This window comes from Amblyomma maculatum, chromosome 4 (assembly GCF_055883805.1).
Source record: "Amblyomma maculatum isolate TAMU_Amacu chromosome 4, ASM5588380v1, whole genome shotgun sequence".
Taxonomy (NCBI): Eukaryota; Metazoa; Arthropoda; class Arachnida; order Ixodida; family Ixodidae; genus Amblyomma; species Amblyomma maculatum.
The window spans coordinates 93,922,790-93,947,424 of NC_139347.1; the positions used below are offsets into that span (position 1 = coordinate 93,922,790).

General features: G+C 43.9%; 1 protein-coding gene across 1 annotated transcript in view; it reads right to left on the bottom strand.

Moving 5' to 3' along the window:
* Positions 1–21,652: 21,652 nt before the first annotated feature.
* The window catches only part of LOC146191684 (cell adhesion molecule Dscam1-like), a 396,722-nt gene continuing 393,739 nt past the window's right edge, over positions 21,653–24,635 (bottom strand). Inside the window, exons 25-27 of the mRNA XM_084602201.1 lie at positions 23,353–23,474; positions 21,905–21,980; positions 21,653–21,736 (exon numbers count right to left, since the gene is read on the bottom strand). Of these exons, the coding sequence (XP_084458327.1) occupies positions 21,726–21,736; positions 21,905–21,980; positions 23,353–23,474 (209 nt within the window). The 3' untranslated portion in view covers positions 21,653–21,725. The remainder of the gene's footprint in view (positions 21,737–21,904; positions 21,981–23,352; positions 23,475–24,635) is intronic.

Here is a 24,635-nt window from a genome sequence, read left to right on the forward strand (position 1 = left end):
CAACAGGGAAGGTGGCGACGGTTGCAGAGGACGGTGTCTGGTTAGAAAGTAGCTGCACACTCAGAAGAGGTGCGGTCCTGACATTGGAGGAGGCGGCCATCGCTCTTGGGCCTATACAAAAAGACATAAAGGTGTTCATCAGCGGCTTCTGGGAAGCGATATGCAATTCTGATTTAGGATGAGTATCGGCAGCGGCAGCACGCACGCTGCAGAACGGTAAAATGGATAATTCAGTCCTTTTCATTTGGACTCAAGCGCATAAACACTTAGGGTAATGGGGGAGCTCACGAGCCCGAGGGCTGACTTTCCGGTTGATCCTTACGATTCCTTACGAGGATGGGTACATTTCAGAAAACAAGTGACTATGCGCTTTTCAAGATATGATGCCGCTGTACAGAAATAATAGATGGGAGAATTCAGAACCGCATAGGAAACTTACAAGAGAAAGAGGAAACAGCATGGCAGCATTGGTAGGTGAGAACCTTTCCGAAGCTATTGCGACACACAGAGTAGGTTCCTGCCGAGCTTAAACAACGGAAAATGTATGGCCTGGGGAAAACAGGCTAATATAGTCTATATAAGGTGCGCATGCACCCATTCATCACTTCGGTGGGCAGTAAAAAGTAATAGGAGGCTTTGCGCCGCAGCCAGAAACATGAAGAGCAGAATACAATATTGAGACAAGCCTTCGCAGCTACCAGGTGAGAAGGGATTTCGGCCGTCTGGCAACGACGGGAGAACAAGTATGCTTTCATAAGAATTGATATGATTTCAGTAAAGTTTTTCTATGGTATATGCTATGCTATCTGTCGTCCCCACCGCATCTGCACTGCATGTCCATTGCTCTTCCTAACGCCGCCGTCTGCCCGAACGCGCAATCAGGCTAACAGAACACTACGCATGAAGCCCTAGTTTCTGACGGCCTGATAGCTTCAGTCAGGCGCAAAGCGTAGGGAAAAGGAACTTGCGTTCATTGCCGGTGGTGGTGGTTAAAACGTTTATTAAAAAGATAGAGTTCAGTTCAGTTCAGTCGTTCAGTCGTGTCCGACTCTTCGTGACCCCATGAACCATATCACGCCACACTTTCCGGTCTCTCACTATCATTCTATTATCACATAACTTCATCCGCAGCGCCTCGAGGATGCCATCTAACCATCGCGTTCGCTTCCTACCATTTCTCCGGTGACCCTCAACCTTTCACAACATCAAATCTTTCTCCAGCGACTCCTCTCTTCTCATTAGATGACCAAAGTAGCTGAGCTTTAACTTTATAATTTGACCCTCCCATGAGCAATATCGACTGGTTTGATCTTCTGGCAGTCCAAGGAACTCTCAAGAGTCTCCTTTAGCACCACAATTCAAACGCGTCAATTCTTCGGTGGTCACCCTTCTTCACAGTCCAACTCTCGTATCCATACATCACAACTGAAAAGACAATAGCACGAATTATACGAATCTTGGTTGGCAGTCTAATGTCTCTGCTCTTTACTAGGTGGTCAAAGCTAGCCATGGTTCTCTTTCCCAGAAGCAGGCATCTCCTAATTTCATGGCTTCAGTCTCCTCCCGGGTAATCTTGGAGCCCAAAGAGAGAAAATCTGTCACAGCTTCAACTTCTTGTCCCTTGATGCTCCAGGACTTGATAGGGCAAGACGCCATGATCTTTGTCTTTTTAATGTTCAGTTTAAGTTCAAGCTTCTCACTCTCTTCTTGTACGCGCATCAGAAGTCTCTTGAGTTCCACTTCACTTTCTGCTATTAAAGTTGTATCATCCGCATATCTAAAGTTGTTGATACGTTTTCCAGCAATCTTCACTCCAGCTTAACACTCGTCCAGACCGGCCTTCCTCATGATGCACTCAGCATATAGGTTAAATAGGCAGGGCGACAGTATGCAGCCTTGTCTCACTCCTTTCTCAATCGGAAACCAATCAGTAAGACCATGCCCAGTTCTGACAATGGCCTCTTGCCCTTCATACAGGTTACTGAGGAGACAGATGAGGTGAATTGGAACTCCCATCTCCTGGAGAGCTTGCCAAAATCTGCTGCGATCTACGCAGTCAAACGCTTTCGCATAATCAACAAAGTAGAAGTAGATGGGTTTCTGGAACTCTCTTGCTTTTTACATGATCCAGCGAAGGTTGGCAATCTGGTCTCTAGTTCCTCTGCCCTTGCGAAACCCAGCTTGCACGTCCGGATGCTCCCGATGCACATACTGCTGCAGCCTACCTTGGAGGATTTTCACCATCACCTTGCCAGCATGCGAAATAAGAGCGATCGTGCGGTAGTTGGAACAATCTTTGGCACTGCCTTTCTTTGGAATGGGGATGTAAACTGACCTCCTCCAATCCTGTGGCCACTGAAGGGTTTTCAAAATTTGCTAGCATAATGAATACAGAACGTTAACAGCGTCATGGTTGAGGTTTTGAAGCAACTCAGCTGGAATGCCATCAATTCCGCTAGCTTTGAAGCAAGGCTGGCTAAGGCCCATTCAACTTCACTCTTCAGGATGCCCGGCTCGAGATCAGTAATCACAACCGTCTTATGTTGGGTTTGCACATCCGGGTCCTTCTTGTAGAGTGCTCCTGTGTATTCCTGCCACCTCTTCTTTATCTCTGAGGCTTCAGTGAAGTCCCTGCCTCGTTTGTCCTTTATCACGCCCAGCTTAGCACAGAAGCTTCCTTTGATATCTTTGATTGTCTTATACAGAGCTCTTGCATTCCTCAATTGGCTGTTGTCCTCAACTGCTTGGCACTGCATATTCAGGAAGGCATTCTTATCTCTTCTTGCTATTTTCTAAAACTCCGCACTGAGAACATTGTATCTTTCTCTTTCCCCCTAAACTTTTGCCATCCTCCTTTCCTCAGTTATTTGCGAAGCCTCTTCAGATAACCAGTTTGCTTTCTTGCATTTCGTTTGCTTTGGTACTACCTTAGTAGCAACTTCTTGTATTATATCACGAACATCAGTCCACATCTCTTAAGGCTCTCTGTCTTCTAGATCTAATTCTTGAAATCGATTCCTCCCTTCCACAGCATATTCTGATTGAAGATCATACTTGAAAGGCCTTGCAGTTTTCTGCGTTTTCCTCAATCGAAGCTTAAATTTGGCAACAAGAAGCTGATGATCGGTGCCACAATCGGCCCCAGTCCTTTTTTTTACTGCTCGTATAGCGCTTCTTCATCTCTTCCGGCAAAGAATATAATCGATCTGATTCCTGTACAGACCGTCGGGTGAAGTCCATGTGTACAGGCGCCTCTCGTGCTGTTGAAAGTGAGTGTTTGCTATGGTCAGGCTGTTTTCTTGACAGAACTCTACTAGCCTCTGCGCAGCATCATTTGGCTCACCAAGACCGAATTTGCCTGTAATTCCGGATATTTCTTCACTTCCCATTGTAGCATTCTAGTCTCCTATGAGAAAAAGGACGTATGATGATGGAGTGCGGTCTAAAAGGGATTGCAGGTCAGCATAAAATCTCTCAGCGTCCGCTTCTTCAGCAGTAGTGGTTGGTGCATAGACTTGGATAATTGTTAGGTTGAAAGGGTGACCTTGGATCCGAAGTGAAATCATTCGGTCGTTTATGGGGTTGTACTCCACCACTGATTTGCCCATTCTTCTGTTTACTATGAGAGCAACCCCATTCCTTCTCCTGGATTCGTTCCCCCAATAAAGGATATAATGGTCACCGGAATTAAATTCGCCCATTCCGGTCCACTTGAGCTCGCTGATACCCAAGTTCAGTGTTCAATCTGTCCATTTCTCGCTTGACGACATCCAGTTTACCTTGCGTCATAGATCTTACATTCCATGTTGCTATGTGATATATCTCATTGCAAAATCGGACTCCTTGCAACATCGTTGACCCCGTGTCCACGGTTCAACAACAAAAATGAATGAAACGTCTGCCCGTGGTACTCTTTCTTGATGTCAAAGGTGCCTACGACTCGTGGCATAAGAAGCCATCTTTGATGCGCTGGGAATGGTGGGCGTCGGTGGTCGGATGTTTTCGTGGATAGAGAATTCTCTCACAAGAAGTTTATTTTTACAGTGTGAAGGTGGCTCGACTCCAGCGTATTATATTTACCGTTTTGTGCCCCAGGGTGGTGTACTCAGCCCTACTTTGTTTAATCTAACACTCATCGTCCTCCCACAGAACCTCCCTTCCACCGTCCAGATATCAATGTACGCCGATGACACCTGAATTTGGGCCTCCTCTGTGACGCGTCTCCAGGTGCGTGCAAGACTTCAACAGGCAGCAACAGTAACTTCACATTATCTACAGAAACAAGGCCTGAGCGTTTCACCGGAAAAGTGCGCGCTAGTGGCATTTACACGAAACTCTATGAACAAATATCCGGTATGCATCGACGGTCACAACATTTCTTACTACAAAACTCATCGTTTCTTAGGGATTCTGATCGACCGCAATACATCATGGAGCCCTGATTGCACCCAACTTTAAAAAAATTAACATCCATTGCTCACTTACTCGATCCGCTTTCCTGGTGGAATATCATGGGGCTCGTCAGTACAGCAATGCTACTGTTGTACAGAGCACCATTAAAGGACTCCTGTGGTACAATCGCCCGTACTTTCAAACACATGCAAAACTAATTTGCTCACCCTCCCGACAGTGCAGGGTCAGGCCCTTCGCACATGCCTGGGCCTCCCTCGGAGCTCATCAACATTGGGAAGTATTGCGCTCGCCAAAGACCACCCGCTTTCAACGCATATTGTTTATACTCTTTGCGAATGCACATACGACATATTTCAAGGGTTCCACAGCATCACCTTGCGCATCTGCAGGGACCACATTCTGCATTTGCAACAATCATAGCAGCGCACCAGTCTTCCATTCCAAAACAGTTCACTCCGGCAGCACGACCTCCGTCGCTACTGTGGTGTCTGCAGCTTCCACGTGTGCGCCTTGCTATTCCGAGATATCGAAGAAATCGAACTTATCAACGCCAGCCCTTCAACAACTGACACTGTTTATGCTACACAATGACTATTGGGACCACATTCACGTATATACAGATTTCTCGGTAACCTCTACCAGTTCTGCATGCGCAGTCGTCTTACTGCGAGACAAGCAAACATTTATGATCTAATTTCGCTTAAGGCTACCTCTAGTGGAGCAGAACTGGCCGCATTTCGTGCTGCTGTAAAGTATACCTCTGATCAAGATCCTCAAAAATGGGCTGTGTTCAGCGATTCCAAACCTGCTCAAAAAAAGCTTCAATCGTCTTGAGCCATGGCGACCATGAGCAACTTGTAGCGGTGGTTCAACATCTGCACTACCAGGTGTTAGAAAAGGCTTACGAATTATTCTACCAGTAGATACCAGGCCATAGTGGTATTGTTGGCAACAACTTAGCTGACGATGCTGCTCGACCAGCTCGAGATACAACCAGCATTGTCGAGATACCATTGACAAGGGCCGACTCAGCAAGGCACCTTCTACTGATCGTCCTAAACGTGACTAGACAACCATGGTTTACGCCTGGATTGTCGACGTCCCGCTCGCACCACTTTGACCAGTTACTTCAGCTGCAGGTACCATTCGGCCTCCCCCGCTGTGATGCTACAATGTTGTGTCGCCTGTGGCTAGGAGTGGCATTTACAAACGCTTATTCCCACCTAATTGGCATGGAACACTCTCCAACGTGTGAGCAGTGTGGATGTGTTGAAATTGTTGCGCACACATTTTGTGAGTGCCCCCAGTTGGAGCGTGAGCGTGCTTTTCTGGCTGCTACACTCCGCCGCTTGGACTCTCGTGCTTTTATTGAAGAAACGATACTGGGCCCTTGGATGACTCCTTCTTCACAAAAGGAATCAGTGAAGGCCCTACCTAAGTTCTTGAAGGACTCGGGATTGAGTTCAAGACTTTAACTGCACGCTCTGTACCCCTTTTCGCTCTAGATCTTTCTTTTTTCTCTATTTGTTCCCCTCCCCATGTGTAGGGTAGCTTACTGGGCATAACCTGGTTAACCTCCGTGCCTTTCTATTCTATTTTCTTTCTCTCTCACTCCACAGAGGTTATGCAAGAAGTATATATATGTATATATATGTATATGTATATATATATATATATATATATATATATATATATATATATATATATATATATATATATATATATATATATATATGTGTTGTCTGTATACGAACCTTGAGAGTGTTCACCAGCGCCACCCTCAGCCATAGCGGCGGACGTGGGACGTCCTTTGTTACCGCCAGCGTCAAGTAGAACGGGATCAAGAGCGAGGGCGAAAGCTGTGCTAGAACCCTCTTACGCTACCTATGGCTTTAAGACTGCCAGAACCAAGACCAGACAACATAAATACCCAAGAAAGTAGCAGGGGGGACAGCAGGCGATGTAGCTCAGTTGGAAGAGCACCGGACGCGTTATTCGGAGGTCGTGGGTTCGGTTCCCACCATCGGCACATTGTTTTTCTTCTACTTTGTGTTTAATTATCTTTCCCCTAAAACAGATTACATTACTAATTTCTGTGAATATCGAAGTAAACATTAAAAAAAATACATTAAGTACCATCCCCAATGCTTTCCTTGGCCTCGCCGACTGTTGGCTTCTTTGCTTCATATATTATAAGGAGCACCCTCATTCCCCCTATATATATATATATATATATATATATATATATATATATATATATATATATATATATCTTGTATGGGGTCTGGTTTGTAACATGATGCTGCTTATTGCTAGTATACGTGCTAAAAACCAGGATTTTGTACTAGTTGCTTGAAGCAGAACATTTTTTTTAATTTCTAGCGAATGTGTTAACATATATCTTATAAGCAAATTATTTTCGGTCAATGTTCTAATTTCTTAACATTCCATTCCTAATTGAAGATTACTATTTTAACGCACTTCTATGCATCGGATAATCATAAAATCATGAGGCATTGCAAAGTAGGAAAAGTTTCATGTCCACAGTGTGCCTACTATTCACTGTCCCCCTTCTAACGATATATATCTGGTGGCCTGGCTGCCTGAAGTTTAAACCCACTAAAACGATGTCCGGTGGTTGTGGAAAGTGCGTGATTCCTGCTTTTGTTTTAAACTGTTTCACTTTATGGTTTAATATATTTCCGTGGTTTCAGTAAAAATAAATAAATGTCGCTAATAAAAACTGTACCTCCAGTGCGAAGGTACTGCTCGCGTTATATAGAGCTTTTAAAAACGAGGAATCAGTTTGCGTCCAGCAAAAACGACCAACGTTTTTTTTTTTTTTTTTTTTTTCACATTCCTTATTGTAAGATTGAACGGTGTTCGCACACCTCGCCGATTACGGTTTATTATTCCATGGGTGTTCAAACTTAAATTCTAGCTCTCAGAAACTTAAATTAACCAAATATGGTGGTATATTTTAAATTCTTATATTTCCTTTCTTCGCACTTTCTGTAGATAAGCTTGTTTATTACTCTACACTTATTGCACTTACAGCAGATGGCTCCCAATTGAGACATCACAAACAACTGACCCAAGAAAAAACATGCTCAACTTTTTTAATGTTGGTTATCATCGCCAGTAGGGGTAACACAAACTCTGAGTTCTTGGCGTCTACGCAGCCGGCCTTTATAAGGCTAGCGTGCACCTGAACATCATGGCGACTCTCGTGAAAGATGTGTCGGTATTGGGGGCCTGCTCAGACGCTAAAGCGCGTCGGTATATTCGCAACAAAGCCAGAAATTTGGCCCAAACTCTAAAAAAAGAGCTCTAAAGTATTTTTTTTTCGCATTGGGCGCAACTGGATCATAACAATCCATGCATCAGCATATTCTCCATAGGAAGGCTTATAGCTTTCAGTTTAGGCTTTTCCGATGACAAGCCGAGTAATAGCATTAAAGGCATAAATGACGAACGTGTGCGTTTCAGTGTCATATAGGCCGTTTCTACAGAGTGACAATGTCAAGCAACAGAATATCATATATGAAACCTTCAGGTCGGACAGTAGCTGCAGCCAGCAGCTGGTGAGGATTAAAGTAGCCTGCTGCATGTAACCGAGCAGTTGTTTCCTTACGCGAGGAACGCGATCCTTTATTTTTATCTCAAGCCACAGCGGGCTGTGATTGCCATTGCATAAACGTATTGAAGCAGTGAACATGTAATTTATATTTAATTGCATTGAATACCATTTCTTCCAAAATTTTTCCTCTTGTTGCATAATAAAACTGGGCATAAATTTCTTTAATGGACCTAGTATCACTACAAATCATTATCAGGTAAAAATAATCGCTCCTCACCGGGACATCGCAAGAATGGTAGCGCCATCTTTGAGAAGAGCCATGAAGAAGTACCTGAAAAGCGCCGCGCACGTGATGGGCAAGACGCGGTAAAATTGATGTTTTGCTTCTTTGGGCCCCGTTAATAACTCAGTACAGTGACGACATGCCTACACAGCAAAAGCGAATGCACCCTGAATTACCGCTCGGCAAGCCCGTAGGATGAAAACACATCTACAAGAGACGTGTGAAAAAGGGTGAAAGAACTGACTCATCATACTTTCCTATCATCATAAACCCATTCGACTCTTTTCACTTTCTTGGAGGGAATTTATTTTCCTATTTACAATAAAATAATGAAGCAGTACAATTAAAAGTAGTTCTACTACTATAGGGGCCCCGCCGTGGTGGTTCAGCGGTTAGGGTGCTTGACTATTGGGCCCAAGGATGCGGGATCGAATCCCGATCGCGGCAGCCGCTTTTCGATGGAGGCGAAAAGCAAAGCGACCGTGTGTTGTGCGATAACAGAGCACGTTAAAGAACCCCAGGTAGTCGAAAGTTCCTGAGACGTCCACGACAGCACCTAGCCTGAGTCGCTTAGGGACGTTAAACCCCATAGCTCATAGCTTCACTATTATAAAGTGCACAAGCCAAGCAATATTTGCTTAGGACTATGACAGTTCAGGTTTAAGACACAGCATGTGTAAGCCAAGGAAGGTGTCAGTGTCACATCATAAATTTGCATGCTTTGTTAGTTTTTCAGTACATATAAGTGATGATAAAGACACTATGAAGGACCAATTGACAGTGTTCACGAGGCTCATCGCAGTCCCACATGGCGACGGGACTGCAGAACACTGTAATGCTGTCACGAACAGAATATCCCTATTACTGGAATTCATGCCAAAGTACTGTGCACAGACTGCGTCTTCAAGGTGTCTATACCAGTTACAGTGCAGTGCATGGCCGAACTGTAACGTCTACAACCCTTACCATGTCGCTTACCAGACATTAAAATACAAAACAGCAGGTGTTAGGACGGAAACGACTATGAAGCCGAAGAAACAGGTTATATAATTCCCTTCATTTATCGCGCCGGCCTTTTTTAACCATGAACGATGTTCACAAATTCGGCCATATCGAAGCGTGTGAACCTAGATAGTTATCGGACGTACAATATGAGGCTCTAACGAGAGATATTTCTAGGCAGTTGCAGCCAATAATTAACGAAATTTGTATGAATAGAAATCCAACTATATATGAGGCAGTAAGCATTTTAAAGAACTCTTTAGTGTAGTGTAATATGATGCGTTCAAGTATTTCAAAGCTCCAAAACAAATTTTGATATGGTTTGTACAGCTCATGCACTACACTTTTCTGGTACAGACTTATATATACCTATAGGCTTGCCACCCATTCATCAACATCATCATCATCCGCCTGACTATACCCACTGCAGGGCGAAGGACTCTCCCATATTTCTCCACTTAACCCGGTTCTGTGCTAGCTGCATCCACTTGACCCCCGCGAACTTCTTAACCTCGTCCGCCCACCCAACTTTCTGCCGCCCCCTGCTACGCATTCCTTCTCTTGGAATCCAGTTTGTTACCCTAAGCGACCATCGGTTATCCTCTCTTCACACTACATGTCCTGCCCATGCCCATTTCTTCTTCGTAATTTCCACTAGAACGTCGGTAACTTGAATTACTTCTCTGACCCACTCTGCACGCTTCCTATCTCTTAATGCCACTCAATATAAAGGCATGAATAATTTTCTAAAAACCAAATGTATTTTTGTGTCGAACGTCTAGCAGTGTAATAACAATTAGGCAGAATAATTCCTAATGCATGGCAATTACTTCCAGTAATCAGTCATTATTGGTATTCTGTGCTGAAGGGGCAGAACCACACGAAGCAAAACGGGTTCCGTATGGATGTACACCAGGTATGAGCATTGGCACGCGCTGTCGCTGACATACTGGGGAAAGTTTTCCCACATACCACCAGAGAACTTTGAATGTTTTAAACTTCGCGCAATTGTTTTGTTGCGCAATGAGAAATTACATTACATACGACGTCTGGGTACTGTAGTGGTGAAGTGAATACCACGCATATTTGACTATCTTATCGTATATTTGGGGCGGAGAGGGGAGAATCAACATCTTGGCACACCACGTAGGGAACGAGGGCAGCACTCGTTCAGGACATCATACTATTTTGAACCCCTAGAGATTCTCAATGGGCTCTGACTTTGCACAGCATCTGTTCGATTTCTCGTTTTACCTGCACCTACATGCCGCGAAGGCCGGCATTCAATCCTTCGTTATAGAGTAAGCATTGGTGATGTTCATTGATCACTGATCATGGTCAGAAGGAAAGGATGTTTCGGGAGTGCTTCGGCACATGTTGCACATGCCCCAACAAGCAACGTGAAAGACCAGGTCTCTCATGCCAAGTTTCCTGGCGTGATTTACAAAATTGCTTGCGCCGACAGTTCATCATGCAGTTTAAATATGTGAAACAAAATATTTTACGAAACGCTTGAAGGACCATTAGCACGACGCACGCTCAGGAAAAGTGACAACGAAGGCGATCGTGGAGCATGCTCAGGAGACAGCCTACGAAATTAAATGGGACGAAGCAGTTAAAGTAACAATTGAAATGAATCCCGCTGAAATATTGAGTCACTAATCATTCAGACTACGCCTAACACACACAATAAACAAGAACAATGGCACATTGAACCCTATCTATGCGAAAACTGTAAAAATGATACTAACTACTACAGAAAGCCTGGGACGTCCAGCCGGTTACTCATTGTGAACAAGCGAGCCGTAGCGCGGCCGAAATTTCACTTGTTTCTGATGGTTTCGTTTGGTTTATGTGGTTGAACGTCCCAAAGTGACTCAGGCTATGAGAGATGTCGTAGTGGAGAATTCTGGGAATTTCGACCACCTGGGGTTCTTTAAGTGCACTGACATCGCACACCACAGGGGTGCTTGCTTTTCGCCTCCACCGAAAAACGGCTGCCACAGCCAGGATTCGATACCGCATCCTCGGGCACAATAGTAGAGTGCCCTAACCAGTGCACCACCGCGGAGGGGCAGCTTGTTATTTACCAGGATCAGTGACCAGTGAACCTCATCGAGCCATGATGCCTGACCATACGGCATGCCGTCGAACCCTCGACTATACTGGAGTAAGCAGCCGAACTGTACAACCACTGGACCATCGCAGCGGGTAAACGCAGCTTAGAAAAAGCGAATACTTTACACTAAAGCACAAATGTGCCCATATGTGCTCTAATTATTTTATATGGTGATTTCTCTGACCCTTAGGCAAAGAAAGATCGTCATACTCTTGGCGAAATGAAACGATGCTGCTTAGTGCTTCCACGCGTTATGGTTAGCGATATGTTTCAGCAGGAAAAACTATGTACTGTCAATTATGCATCTATTAAAGAGCCCACTCTTGAAACGTTGTTCTAAATTTTACGGACAGTCTTGCAATTCGTGTTTGAAACTAGAATAAGACAATCATATCGATGACTGATGTGCGTCGAGCCCACGAACGTGACTCCGGAATCTTGAAATTTTTATTCTTCGTGAAAGCGCAGAGACAGACAAGGACTACAGAATAAATCAAACGCACGAGCGTTTACTTTGAACTAACTTTTATTGCGAAAGCAATACTACTCTAGGTTTCGAGCCTTCAGCGTAGCGCGGCGGTAGCCACGTCTTACCCACGTGACGCTACGATGTCACATCCCACGTGACACTAGGGTGAGAGCTGTGCCACCAACTCAAGCGGTCGGTGTAGCGCGGTGGTAGCCACGTCTTACCCACGTGATGCTTTGACGTCACACCCCACGTGACACAAAAGTGAGAGATGGGCTCCCAACTAAAGCGGTCGGCGTGGCGCGGTCGGAGCCGCTGCTCAGTTGGAAGGAGCTGCCAACTTGGTTCTCTAGTTTCACATAGGAAGGTTATGTCAGAATCAGCCTGGTAAGACCCTGGAATTCACGTTACCCATATGGACCACTAAGGCACGTTCATATGGCTTGATTAAAGCGGGGCTTTATATGTGGGCTGAGGAAGAAGAAAAAGAGAAGAAGAACGCTCATTCACCCGCAGTTAATGCTTGCGCTCAATATTTATTTCAGCAGCGTTGAATTCTTGTAATTCTTTTATTCGTAAGCAATGCCACTCTAGGTTTCGAGCCTTCAGCGTAGCGCGGAAGCAGCCACGTCTTACCCACGTGATGCTGTGACGTCACAGACCATGTGTCACTAGAGTGAGAGCTGGGCTACCAACTCAAGCGGTTGGCGTAGCGCGGCGGTAGCCACGTCTTACTTACGTGATGCTGTGACCTCACACACCACGTGACACACGGGCTGGCAGGAGCTGCCAACTTGGGTCTCTCGTTTCACATGAGACGGGTGTTTAAGAATCAGCCTGCTAGGGCCCTGGCATTCACGTTACCCCTATAGGCCACTAAGGCACGTTCATACGGCTTGGTTAAAGCGGGGCCTTATATGTGGGCTGAAGAAGCAGAAAAAGAGAAGAACGCTCGGTCACCCGCAGCTAATGCTTTCGCTCTATATTTGGCTCAGCAGCGTTGAACCCTTGTAATTTTTTATGGTAGAAGGAAAGAAAGCACGCGATAAACAAAATTTTATGCTCCTGAAGTAGCCTGTCCCTACAAAGGTATTACCACAGAGTGGTTAATGAAGATGCTTATTCAGCAGCACACGTGCTTGATGCAAGATATAATGCATTTTTATGCCAACAGAATTATTCTAACACATGCGTGTTTATTGTGAATTAGTGCTATTCCCAAGGCCTCGGAGTTTTTCGCATAATTTCATTTCTTGTAATAAAGAACTACCCATTTATAAAAGGCCGGGCATGCCTTTTTGTTTTTCACTTCAGAGAACGAATGCCGATATGCCTCCTTCTTTTGTTGTCCAAGATGTAAGCATGTTCACCAAACGTCTCATTTGGGCATATTCCTGGTTTGTCTATATAACGTTTACCAGAGGCCAAATGAACCTTACACATGACCCTTTCTGTGCATCTCACAAACAGCTTTTTCTACCTGAATGTGTAACCGGCCTTTCTCGGATTTTCTGGAGTGCTTTTCCTACTTTCTAGATGAAATAAAACCAGCTAAAACTGAGCGCTGCTATGTGTCTTATTCTGTAGTCTGTCTTTCTTTGCGCTTCCACGATCAGAATGGTAAGTCAACCCACCCAAAGGGTGCCATTATTAGAATAAATAGTTCCCTCGAAACCCAGTGCATTATTTCCTATGTTCCTGTCAGAACAAAAAGACCGTTGGTGCATGCTTGCTTGTAAACCCTCATGAGCAGTGTGACAAGGGGTTGTAGTTTCTGTTTGAAAATAATCTATTCATAGAGTTTGGTTTGGTTTACAATATTTACGGCCAGCTATTTACTCTAGCTATTCTGCACGTCGCAGTGGAAGGCTCGGGATAACTTCAACCACCAAGTTTTCTATAAACTGCGCTTACATTGTGCAGTACTGGACTTCTTTGCGTTTTGCCAACATTGAAACGTGGCCGCCGCCACCTGGAGTTGCTTATTTCTTTAGATATTTGGCAGTAACAAGAAACATTTCCTTCAGAATATCATTAAAAAGTTTCTGAAAAACGCACACTAAAAGTATTGCGGACTGCGGTTATACAGGTGCGAATCCCAGGCGTGTTCATCATAACGTATAATATGGCCCTTAAATTAAGATCACATTACTTAAAAAGCACTTATGCGAGAATGTCGCAACAACTTTGAATAGTTCTTTCCAGAGAGTTAAGTAAAGTTTACCGAAGAAAAGGGTCACACCATGAAGCACATGCATGGTTCCAGGTTTCCAAAAACAAAAACCCATTAAATTTGTTTCACTGTTGTAAAGTCTCTGTCCTGAAGCGAAATATGCTTCAGCACATAAAACCAGCCACCCATGAAACCCTTTGGTATCAATTTGTTTTGCACTTTAAAAAGGTTGTAAGGCATGCGTGACTGGCTGAAAGTTTCGCCTGTGTGTTGCAGCTGGCTGTTTGTTGTCTCAACTTCTGTTGGGCCTTATCCCTTGTGTTTCGGGCGAGAAAGGAGGCACATTTATTGAAAGGTCAAATCCGTCTTTGGTTACATCCATGGGCCTGAATTTCCTTGCCTTTATGCGAGATTATTGCTGAAGGACTATTTTTGGGTCACACGGCTGCAAACTTGGCTGAGTCTTGGGTGTTGGATGTCAGATATAGGCATTTCGCAGAATGTGGCTGCTCGATATAGCCGACTATCATTTTCAGAAGAGCAGCGCGACTTAGGCAAGAAGGACAGGAAGGCAAACGTTGACAGGCGTAGTGCGTCTGTCTATATGTCTGTCGCTAAGTGGCGCTTTTTTCTTGAACATACCCATACACCCAACACATGTACCTGAAATGTATCAATAAGCAAATTTAAGCCCTTTATTGTCAAATATTCGTATAAAATTGCAGCTCTTTTACTAACATATCAGAAGATATGGAAGTTTAAATCTGTGTAGACACTTTCAGTGTTAGCTGAGCCTGAAGGAAACTAAATATACTTTTTGAGGCATAGAGGCATTGTAATATCAGTCATCATGAACCTTAGAAAACAGAGTTCATTGTAGGACGGAAAGGAAATATATAAGAAGGAAGAGGTTATTCAAACAGATAAATAGAAGAAAAAAAATGTAGCCAAAAACTGCAGTCAATGTCACATGATAATCTATATCCTCATCATTCAATGTCATGAAAATATTCCTGACGCATTGTTCGCTACGATTGTGAGTACGCTTCCATAAACTCACGCGCCTGCCTTGTCTTTATGTCTGAAATGCACTGCAGTTTTCTTGTGTCTAGGTAAGTGTTGTGTTCCAAGTGCTGTGCTCGTCCGTTCCGTTGTAAATGGAGCAGTGCGCGCTAATGAACAGGCCCGCACCCCTCTTCGCGCTTCGCCGGGAGGACTCGCCGCCTGCCTGCGCTCAGCGGGACGCCCCCCACGGTGGGCTCCCTCGCCCTCCTCTGGTTCTGGGAAGCAAGCCCCATCCCCGGCCTCCGTTCCCTCCGTTCTTCGCCCGGCAGTTCGGCCTACGCCTCGGCCGACGCTGGTCGCACCCTCGTATCTGGTGAATAAACGAAGTTAACAGTTTAACAGTAGCGCGTACGTCTTTACTGCATCGACGACGCGCAAACACGACAGTAAGTATCTGCGCATTCTGTAAAAATACTGAGTATCGGAAACCTGCCATATTTTGCTAAGGTCTTTTCATGTTCCTTTTCAAGCTTGAATTTGAACTTAGCACAATGAACGGCAGCGTGGTAGAGATTGAGGGTAGCCCATTTCGACTTTCTCATGCGCCATTAGCGCCTTGTTCAGGCATCTCCTAATCTGTCTAAAGTAAACGACGCCTAACGTAAAGGTTAATTGATATACCAAGTTTTCTTCACACTGGACGGACGGCGACAGGAGCCGTTTCTGGCAATCATCCTTCATACTTTCGTTTGCCTGCGTAACCTATTTGCACACGTCCGAAAAGCAGGTATGTCTTTTAGCTGCTTAAGTTGCACAATAAATTCAAACGTCTGCATTTAATTCTTACGTTCGGAAGCCTGGTCGGAATTTTCGGAATTGCAGATTCTCAGCTGACCGTTAGCAATAGCATATCACTTTTTAGATTTTCGAAAACGCGATTGTCGACAGTGTGACTCGAGAAATCGCGCGTCATAGGCCCGTGAGAAACAGCAGTCATAAGTTGACGCCATTTCGTGGCGAATGCTTCCCTTGACGTCTTTTTTTCCACCTGCGTTACGATGCTCGCCGCTATCGCTGCTCCGTTGCACATGACAAAGTTACTATAGTAACTTTGTCATGTGCAACACACTGGCGCACATGTTAAAGCGTATACGCTTTAACATGTGCGCCAGTGTGTGAAGCAACTCCTGCTATCTGTTTGAAGCGCACGATCAAAGGCCAAAATTCGGCAATAATAGCGCCAAGATATTCCTGTTTTACAAATTGTAAAACGTGATATGGCATTTTCTAATGGCCAGCTACAAATTTCTATTTCAGCCAGGAGTAAAAGAGTATCAATGAAAATGTTACCTCCCCAAAAGTGTTAACCTACTTAGACTAGCAAGCAAGACTGACCTATCTGACCTTAGCCGTAACAAGAATTACAATGCGCGAGGAGTTGTCTCAACACAAAAACATGGCCATTATTCGCATATTTAGGATCAAATTCGTTGAAACAGTCTTTATACTTGATGGTGGACCATCCGCCCAAAATGCAAATACGTTTGCCTTACGCTGTCTGCGTTGCGTCTAATGCTAGCTCCAAGTTACTCAAATTCGTTGCGCAGGGAAACAGGGAATGCCTGCTGCAGTTCGTTGTTTTTGGATAGCGTAGCGCTGCTCCTCTTGTAGAACATTCACGTATTGGGGAAATAATCCTTCGTAATCTGTAATATGCATATCGTTAAGAATTAATATTACAGAAAATGCAAGAATGAGAAATAAAATGCCTTTCTAGATTTCTTGCAGAGTCAATCACATGAGTGGTGAGTTAGCATTTCCAGTGACTGCAAATGAAATGCAGGTTTTCGTGCGTTTTCAAGTACAAAGCCGCAAGTGAAATGGATCGTGGTCTATAGGCTTGCACAAGTTTAAGCAGTATACTCGTACTAGCCAAGAAAGTAGGAATGCATATTTAAGTTTCTTTAAAGGGATAGAACGCAGAATTTCCATCGTGCAACTTTTTTCGGCGCTATGGAAAGTTTCCAGTTTCGAAGTCTCGATTCCGTATTGGTTTGGTTAGAAACGCTGTCGAGAAACGCTGTTTTGTTCGGTGCAATGCAAAGTTTTCAGTTTCGAGTTGGTGATTCCGCAGCGGTTTGGTTGAAACGCTGTCGAAACCTTTTACCGAGAATATTTCAATCTGTGCATGCGTCCCTTTTTGTGTAGTTCGATGCTGGAAACTATGAGTAGCGACTACGGCAACGATTGCGCATCGACAAAAGTGATTAACCAGAAACTAATATAATTCTAATCCATCAAACATCAATTACACATTTTAGGACAAATTAGCATCAATTTTAGTTGGTACACACGAGATTGCTACCTCAGGAACGCACGCCTTATCGACGGGAGTTTTAGTTTGCCATGGCGACAGCTTAATCCAAGGATTTCAAAACACTGTTGCGCCATTTGGTGACAAATACTAAAAGCTTATTATAGGAGATGCGAAAGGATGCGGGTTTTTGCTCACGGATGCACCGGAAATAGTGCAAAATATGTTTAAACAAGGCGAGCAATTTTCATAGAGTAGAGAACATTTTGTACTTACGAAAGCCAATGACACTTTCTAGAGATGTGGTCACGTTGGATACTACGCTGCTGAATGCGGAGTTTCGCCGCAAGTGGCCACTTCAGTCGTTTTTATTCGATTGTCAGTGCCTAATTAAAATTATAAATCTTCGTTTCTTGGATATTCTAGTGTCTAATCTATATTATATGAAACATGATCTTTTCATCTACACCATATAATCCCATTACATATTTTCGTCAGTGTTCTGTCCCTTCAAGAAATGACTCAGTAGTGCTTGAAAACACGGACAGCGAGAAAAAAGCGCACCATTAGACTGCACGGCATGCTTGCTTTCTATCAGTTTCCTTTGCGCTGAACTACCAATATTTTTTTTGTTCGAATAAGCACTTAGTTCTCCTGATAACTTCTTTGACTTCTTATATACCGTCCGCGACCTAAAGATGTTTAAGATTTGATATTTGCTACTGTGCGGACTAGAAAAGTTTATTTTTTAACGACACATGTTATGGAATGAAATTCCAAGCGCTTATTCTGATGCGAACATTTGCGCTCTGTGTGCAAATACCTTTAGGCGAGCCGGTTACGCACACATCGCACGCTTTGCTATGTGTCAGTCTCCGACAACATAACAAAGCAGTTTTTCTTTAAAGACAACATTAAAGGCTTAGAATATGTACCATGGGGACTCTAGTTTGGGAAAAAGCTTTTGAGGATCAGAAATTTGAATTCATTGCAGACTACAACTCAGCGCTTCATGTACGGGTGCATTGACTGCTCCAATTCATGTTTGTCCTTTCTTTTCTTTCAAGTGTTTTTGTGCACGACGACAGTAAGGAACCACAGTTTCAGATTTACCTAAAACAAACTTCCGTCACGTAGTAAAAAAATTACTTTATTGACAGAATGTCCGGGAGACCTTATATACACATCGCTTAGACACAAAGAGGGCATGGATATTTCTTGTTTGGATCTCGGTATAGTGGAAAACACCACAGCACCGGTCTCCGTTGAGTGCACAAGATCAACATTGGTGGGTTTTGAAACGCATCGAGAGCTGCGTGCGTAGGTAAACACGTGCTTCACGCGTGCATCAGGCACGAGCAATAAAAGAAACAACATGGCTAAGCTACGATACCACGTTTCCGTTTACGTAGAAAACGGCATGCACTTACTGATACGTTTGGCATCGCCATCTTATTTTAGAATTTATGACCGCAACAATACAAATCATACTGTAATTAGAAGCGAGCTTGGCGTGCCCGTATCGTGCAGTAAGACAATTCGTATTTTGAATGTACTGATTATTTGACATTTACCACAAGACATTTTAAAAAATCCGAGAATAGGCCAAAGAATCCTCTTGCATTCTGGGCAGTGTGAACGCAGAGCTGATATCGCAAATCGGTGTAAAGCTAAATGTGAATTTTAAGAGAGGTATCGGCGCCAAAGGAGTGCTCTTGAAAAGGCACAAACCCCGTCGCGAACTGTTTGGCAGTTCGTATATACGGTGTAAAATCACTATATATATTACACCTGCTGAAAATGAGTTTCAGCATTATAATACAGAATATGCACCGTAGATTGTTAAATAGTTGTACGCGTTTTGGTCACATAAACATTCTTAAGACAAACAATGCCTTGTTTTCGCTCTGTAGTATTTTGTTGCCGTGAGTGTTTCAGCATCGAAGATATCTGGATTTCATCAAAAAGCTGAACATGTCCACACATTCGCTGCGATCAGCTGAACTGCCTAATGCTGAATAGGCACAAACTTATTACGAACAGTAATATGATAAATGTGCTTGAGGTGGCGTAGGTGGTCACTGAATACTGCATAATGTATGAAAGCAAAAGTTTAGAGTAATCTAACATCATGCCATATCTCCGCACAAAAACAAACGAAGACATTCCATGTTCTACACAAAAACAAAACAATAAACAGGCGTACTGCAGTCAGCACGTGTACTGATGTCACTGTTCATGCAATCCCTCCTTTTGTTTTTCGTATTGAGGTGTGAACGATATCCGCTATCACTGAACACATGTGACCCGCGTAATGCATTTTTATCTGGAAATCCATTTAACGGTTGTCGTACACCCTCGAGTTCATTGTTTAAAGCGTGGTGCCAAATAGTGGCTATCCTGCCCCGATTTGGAACAGAGCACGGTTAGCACGATATAATACAATAACATGCAACTGCATACACGTGAGGGCACTGACTCAGCGTAGCCCCGCAATGCTAGGCACCATTTTCTTTCGGCGAAACGGCAAATCGATGCCTCCATTGCCCCTGTGGCTTAGGAGAAACAGGTTTATCACAGCGTAACAAACAATTTCGATTAACTTGCGTATATAATATTGCTTTTCCCGGCATGCAGCATAACAGTGGTTTTTGTGGAGTAATACTTAAGCATAAGTATTGCAGAAGAACTAAGGTGACCACCAGTATTCGAAAGCAGTTCCCGTGCTCTGGTTATGCATTAGTGTGGTTGTTATTGGTCGTAGCTTTGGCATTTAATCACTGACCGTCTCAAGAGAAACGTCAGATAAGTTGTCATTATCGTCTGATAAAATGCGTATTGTGTTCCACATTTTATAGCGTTTTAAATTGGAGTAAAAATGAAACCCGTGGTACGAACGAGCCCATTTATGGCAGATTTATGACCTCTTCTATCCCGGAAGTTTTCAACAGTCTTCAATATCAACGCCATTTGCTGCTCCCATAAGGAATATGCATGTTCACATCTAAGCTTTAACTTTAGTATCAGGAGGTTCACGATTAAAGTAATTGGTAAGTTCTTAATAGGAAAATAATAGCATTTTAAATGTTAACATTTTTCTAAATAAAGTAAGGCAATACTGTGTAATAAGTGAAAATGATTTTTGTAGCGAATGACAGGCCATGAAGCACGCTTTCAAATAAAACGACGCTTTGAAAATTCCGTCCTTCACAGAACTCATTATTTTGCGACTCTGTGCTGCTTCACCAACGAAATGCGGATAATTCACACGGGTGTGAAAACATCTCAAAATAAGGTTTTTAGAGTTAAAAAGTTCCTGGAACCTGAGTAGTTCCAGGACATGCTGCGTAAACAATACAAAAAGCGTGCAGAAAGAACGTTCTCCTGCACCTGGACAATATTTCTGGACAATAACGACAGGCTTACACAGAAAGCGAAATAATCAAGGAATATAACAACCGGAGCTTCTGCTCCTGATGTGTCACCGCGCAGCCAGAGATGGGCGGCCTTTTTGGACACGCCGGAATAACAGAAAAGATGCATTTCATTTTTGTACCATCCCGCGATAGTTGTCTAGGCGCGCGGGTTTGTCTCCTCGACTCAGTGGGTCGTCCACGGGGAGGTTTGTCGGATACTCTTGCGAGGAAGAAGCCTCGTGCACTCTCCTCTTCGTCGACAACAGGATTGGTCGGGCACGGGACGAGTTTGGCTAGAAGAAAAAAAAAAACACAGATAGCAGTACACAAAACCGGTGAGACTTTAAACCCATGCATATCACACTGGATTGAAGAGCTACTGTCGTCACCTTGCTTTAACAAATTTTAAATCCGGATCACTTCTGAAGAGTGTCTATGCTCTTTGTGAAGAAACTCGAAGCCTTAGCACGAACATAAGCAGACAGTGTGCCACTTACCATTGTGGAAAGCGGATATCAGTGATATTGGTATTGGTGCCAAATACTGGGGTCAGTTGTAGCGTTACGTAATATCGAACAGGGTTGTAAGGAAAGGTGTCGAATGAACCATCTGTGTCCGAACGTCTACATGTGCGGCATTAGGAATACAAGGGGTTAAACGCACTGTAGTACGACTGTGAAACTGGACAACGATGAAGACTAAAATTCGTGATTTAATCTTGCATGAAGCAAGAAGCAGACAGGGGATGCGTTAGGAATTGTCGATGTGCTTTTGAAGCAGTTCCTTTGAAAAGGAATTATTTTGCTTACATGGGCGTGTGTCATATGATGGGTATGCGGTTTTGACAGCTGTAAGTGGAATGCACCCTGAAGATCCTCAGCTTACCTTCACCTCACCCTTCTTGACTTATACCAAGCACTGCACCGCTCCATTACTTGAGGTATCCCACTGTCAAGATATTTCTGAAAATTAAGCAACACACGACGATATCATGAATCTCGATGGTATTCAGTCCGCAAGGGCATCAATGTATTTGCATTTGATAGTAGGGGTAAAGAAGCAATCAAATTATTATCAGCCAACCGACGTCGAGGTTCCCTTTATTCTTTATCAAAAGCAAGACCTCTTACCTTGACAATAACCCGCTATATGGGACCTAGGTGGGCTGCGCTTGATGGTTGCGTACGGTGCACCTTCGCACCTTGCCTGAAAAAATGAAAAGAAAAGAAAACCAGGCATTTAAACAACAGCAAGGTTTATCTATCAAAGAGGCATGTTAGTGTTGCTCTGAATTGCAAAATAAAACAATGGTAAATTGCCTGTCACTCGCCTTACTGTAGCATATGTCTACGGTCACAAGTTGTTTCGCTGGAATCTGTCATTTTGTGAATTTAGCGCAAAGCAAATGCATAACATCTCCCCAGTTTTATTAGGTATCTAAAAGGGCATTCACTTGCATAGGGCTATCAGGCACAGCGCTACTAAGCATATCTAAGCGCACAATGCGGACAAACCCCTCTCCAGGAAAAAAATTGCTACAACAGTCGCACACTTCGAAAGCATTGAAGATGCATTCATGAGAATTCCCAAGACTGCCTATTCCTAGTATCATTTTCAATTGATATGATACCACTCGTGATAGCACAAAAAATAAGCGCTGATGTATATATGCGAACAAAGCTATTTAGGAAAGGGCATATATTTCATTTAAAATGCAATTCCTGGCAACATTTATTGCAACAGGTGAACCTTATTGGTAATAAGACCATTTACGTTTTTTTTATAACAGGCAGTTAAAACTAAAGTTCCTATAATTCTACTCCGCCGACCAGATAACGCACTTCCACTACGATTTCTCACAATCATGGTCACGCTGACATCAGAGTAAAGACAACAATTTAAAATATTTTTTTTTTTCAGTAAGTCAAACCGTACTGAAACTACGTATTAATTCTAGGGCTAAATAAAACCTGATTGTCCCGCCATCTGTAAGACCACAAAGGCAGTTAGTTTGGGAGCTGTTTTGACTTCAAAACATCTAGAGAAGCAAAAACGTGACTAAATTATATTCATTCCAAAATAACACCAAGGACTTGTACAAAGACTGGTAATGATTGCTGTGCAATATACGCCGGCTCTTCAATACCTGTACGAAACAAAGACCAATTTGTTCACACATTCTCGCCGCACACAGGCTTGCATGCAGTTTTCTCTTTTCTTCTTTAGCAACACAATGACCTGTAAAGATGGCAGTCAGTATTGTTCGCCGTGTTATCAGCATCACGCCTTCGATATATCCTATACGATTGAAAGCCATTATGTAAAATGGTCGTATCTTAGCATGACGGCTCGGGACGAGCGCCCACACATATGCATGCACTCGGGAACGCAGCGGAGTTGAACACGAGACAATGGCCGAAGCAGTGCGGGCCCCGGTCGCTGTCTTCCTGTCGAGGGCGTATTCATCGGGTGAACGTAATTGCATCACCCTTTGCGCAGAGTTAGAAGGGATAACGCTGGCCCGGTGAAAGCGCGAGAGATTTGAAAGCGAGCCGTCGTTATGCAAATGTGCTCTCACCCTGTACGCTATCGCCACGGCGGCAGCGCAGTCGGCATCCGCCGCCAGTAGCCTTTGTTGCTGAGCTTGCAGCGCCGCATATGGTTCGGCGTACTCGTGGCCGCTGTCTTCGCCCCGACGCCCTGCGGAGTGACGAATGGGAAACAATGAGGTCATGTGTACGTTTGTGCTACTGTATCTTTCTCCAACCAGAGAGGCACTCCACAGCTATACGTTACAAGGGCACAATGAACAGGCCTCCACACAGAGCCACTCCACGACCACGTTACAAAAAAAAAAACAATTTGCAGGTGCCTGCGCCGAATGCACTTTCCAGTGGCGAGCAGGCAAGAGTTTGAGCTGCATCCCAGGAGAGATGTGCCCTGTTACCGAAACGAGAGATGTGATCTTGCAGCACTGGACGGTGAGCCGCCGAGAAGTTGAGTTGGAGACTGTGAGATGTGCAGTTTTTGCTCTCACGTAAATTCTTCTTGAGTGCTTGAATCAGTAACCATTAAGCGAAACGTCCGGTATTATCGCACATCACATTCATTACGAGGCACCTGTGGGGAAACTCTAAGATACGGTTATCCACATGTTACGGTAATGGTCAAAGTTTTCGATCTTAAAGTTAACTCAATGACGTGACAGCTTGAGCGCGCTGGCATGGCATGACAGGAATTAACGGCGCGCTGGGGACGAGGACACAAGAAAAGGAACAACGAGACACACGAGCGGTAAAATAAACTCTAAAGATTAAACTTTAAAGTTTAGGTTTTGAAAACTTCGCTCTTAAATCTTTTTCTGCGCTTGCAGAGAGTATTCAACAAAACTACCGTAGCAAACCATTGGAATGCGTTTTTACAAATAAAAAAGTGAACAACTGAAACCTGCCAGAAAATGTTTTCCAGATATCTTGATTGTTATGGCCCTGCTTTTCAATGTAGGAAAAAGTCGTTCAAAACGTCTTTCCCAAATTGTGTCCGAAATTTGCGGGATTCAGGATTGTGTTATAAAAAAAAATTCGTGTTTGACTTCGGGCGGCCGCAGACTCAAAAGAGGGATGGACCGATGCCTATATGGTGATGGATGCCAGTGAGCTGACGCAGCTAGATTGCACCGGCACTCAGTCAAGCGTTCGTGGTATGGCGTGCTTAACAGGCTGCGGTGGCATATGGGTGAGGCGCCCTTAGTAACCCTGCTCGACTGCTTCAAGTATGCGCAACAACGCTACGTAGGATATGTTCATGTGCCTGAGGCTGAGAGAACTACGAACATGTGCCACTTCGCTTGACCTAGGCAGG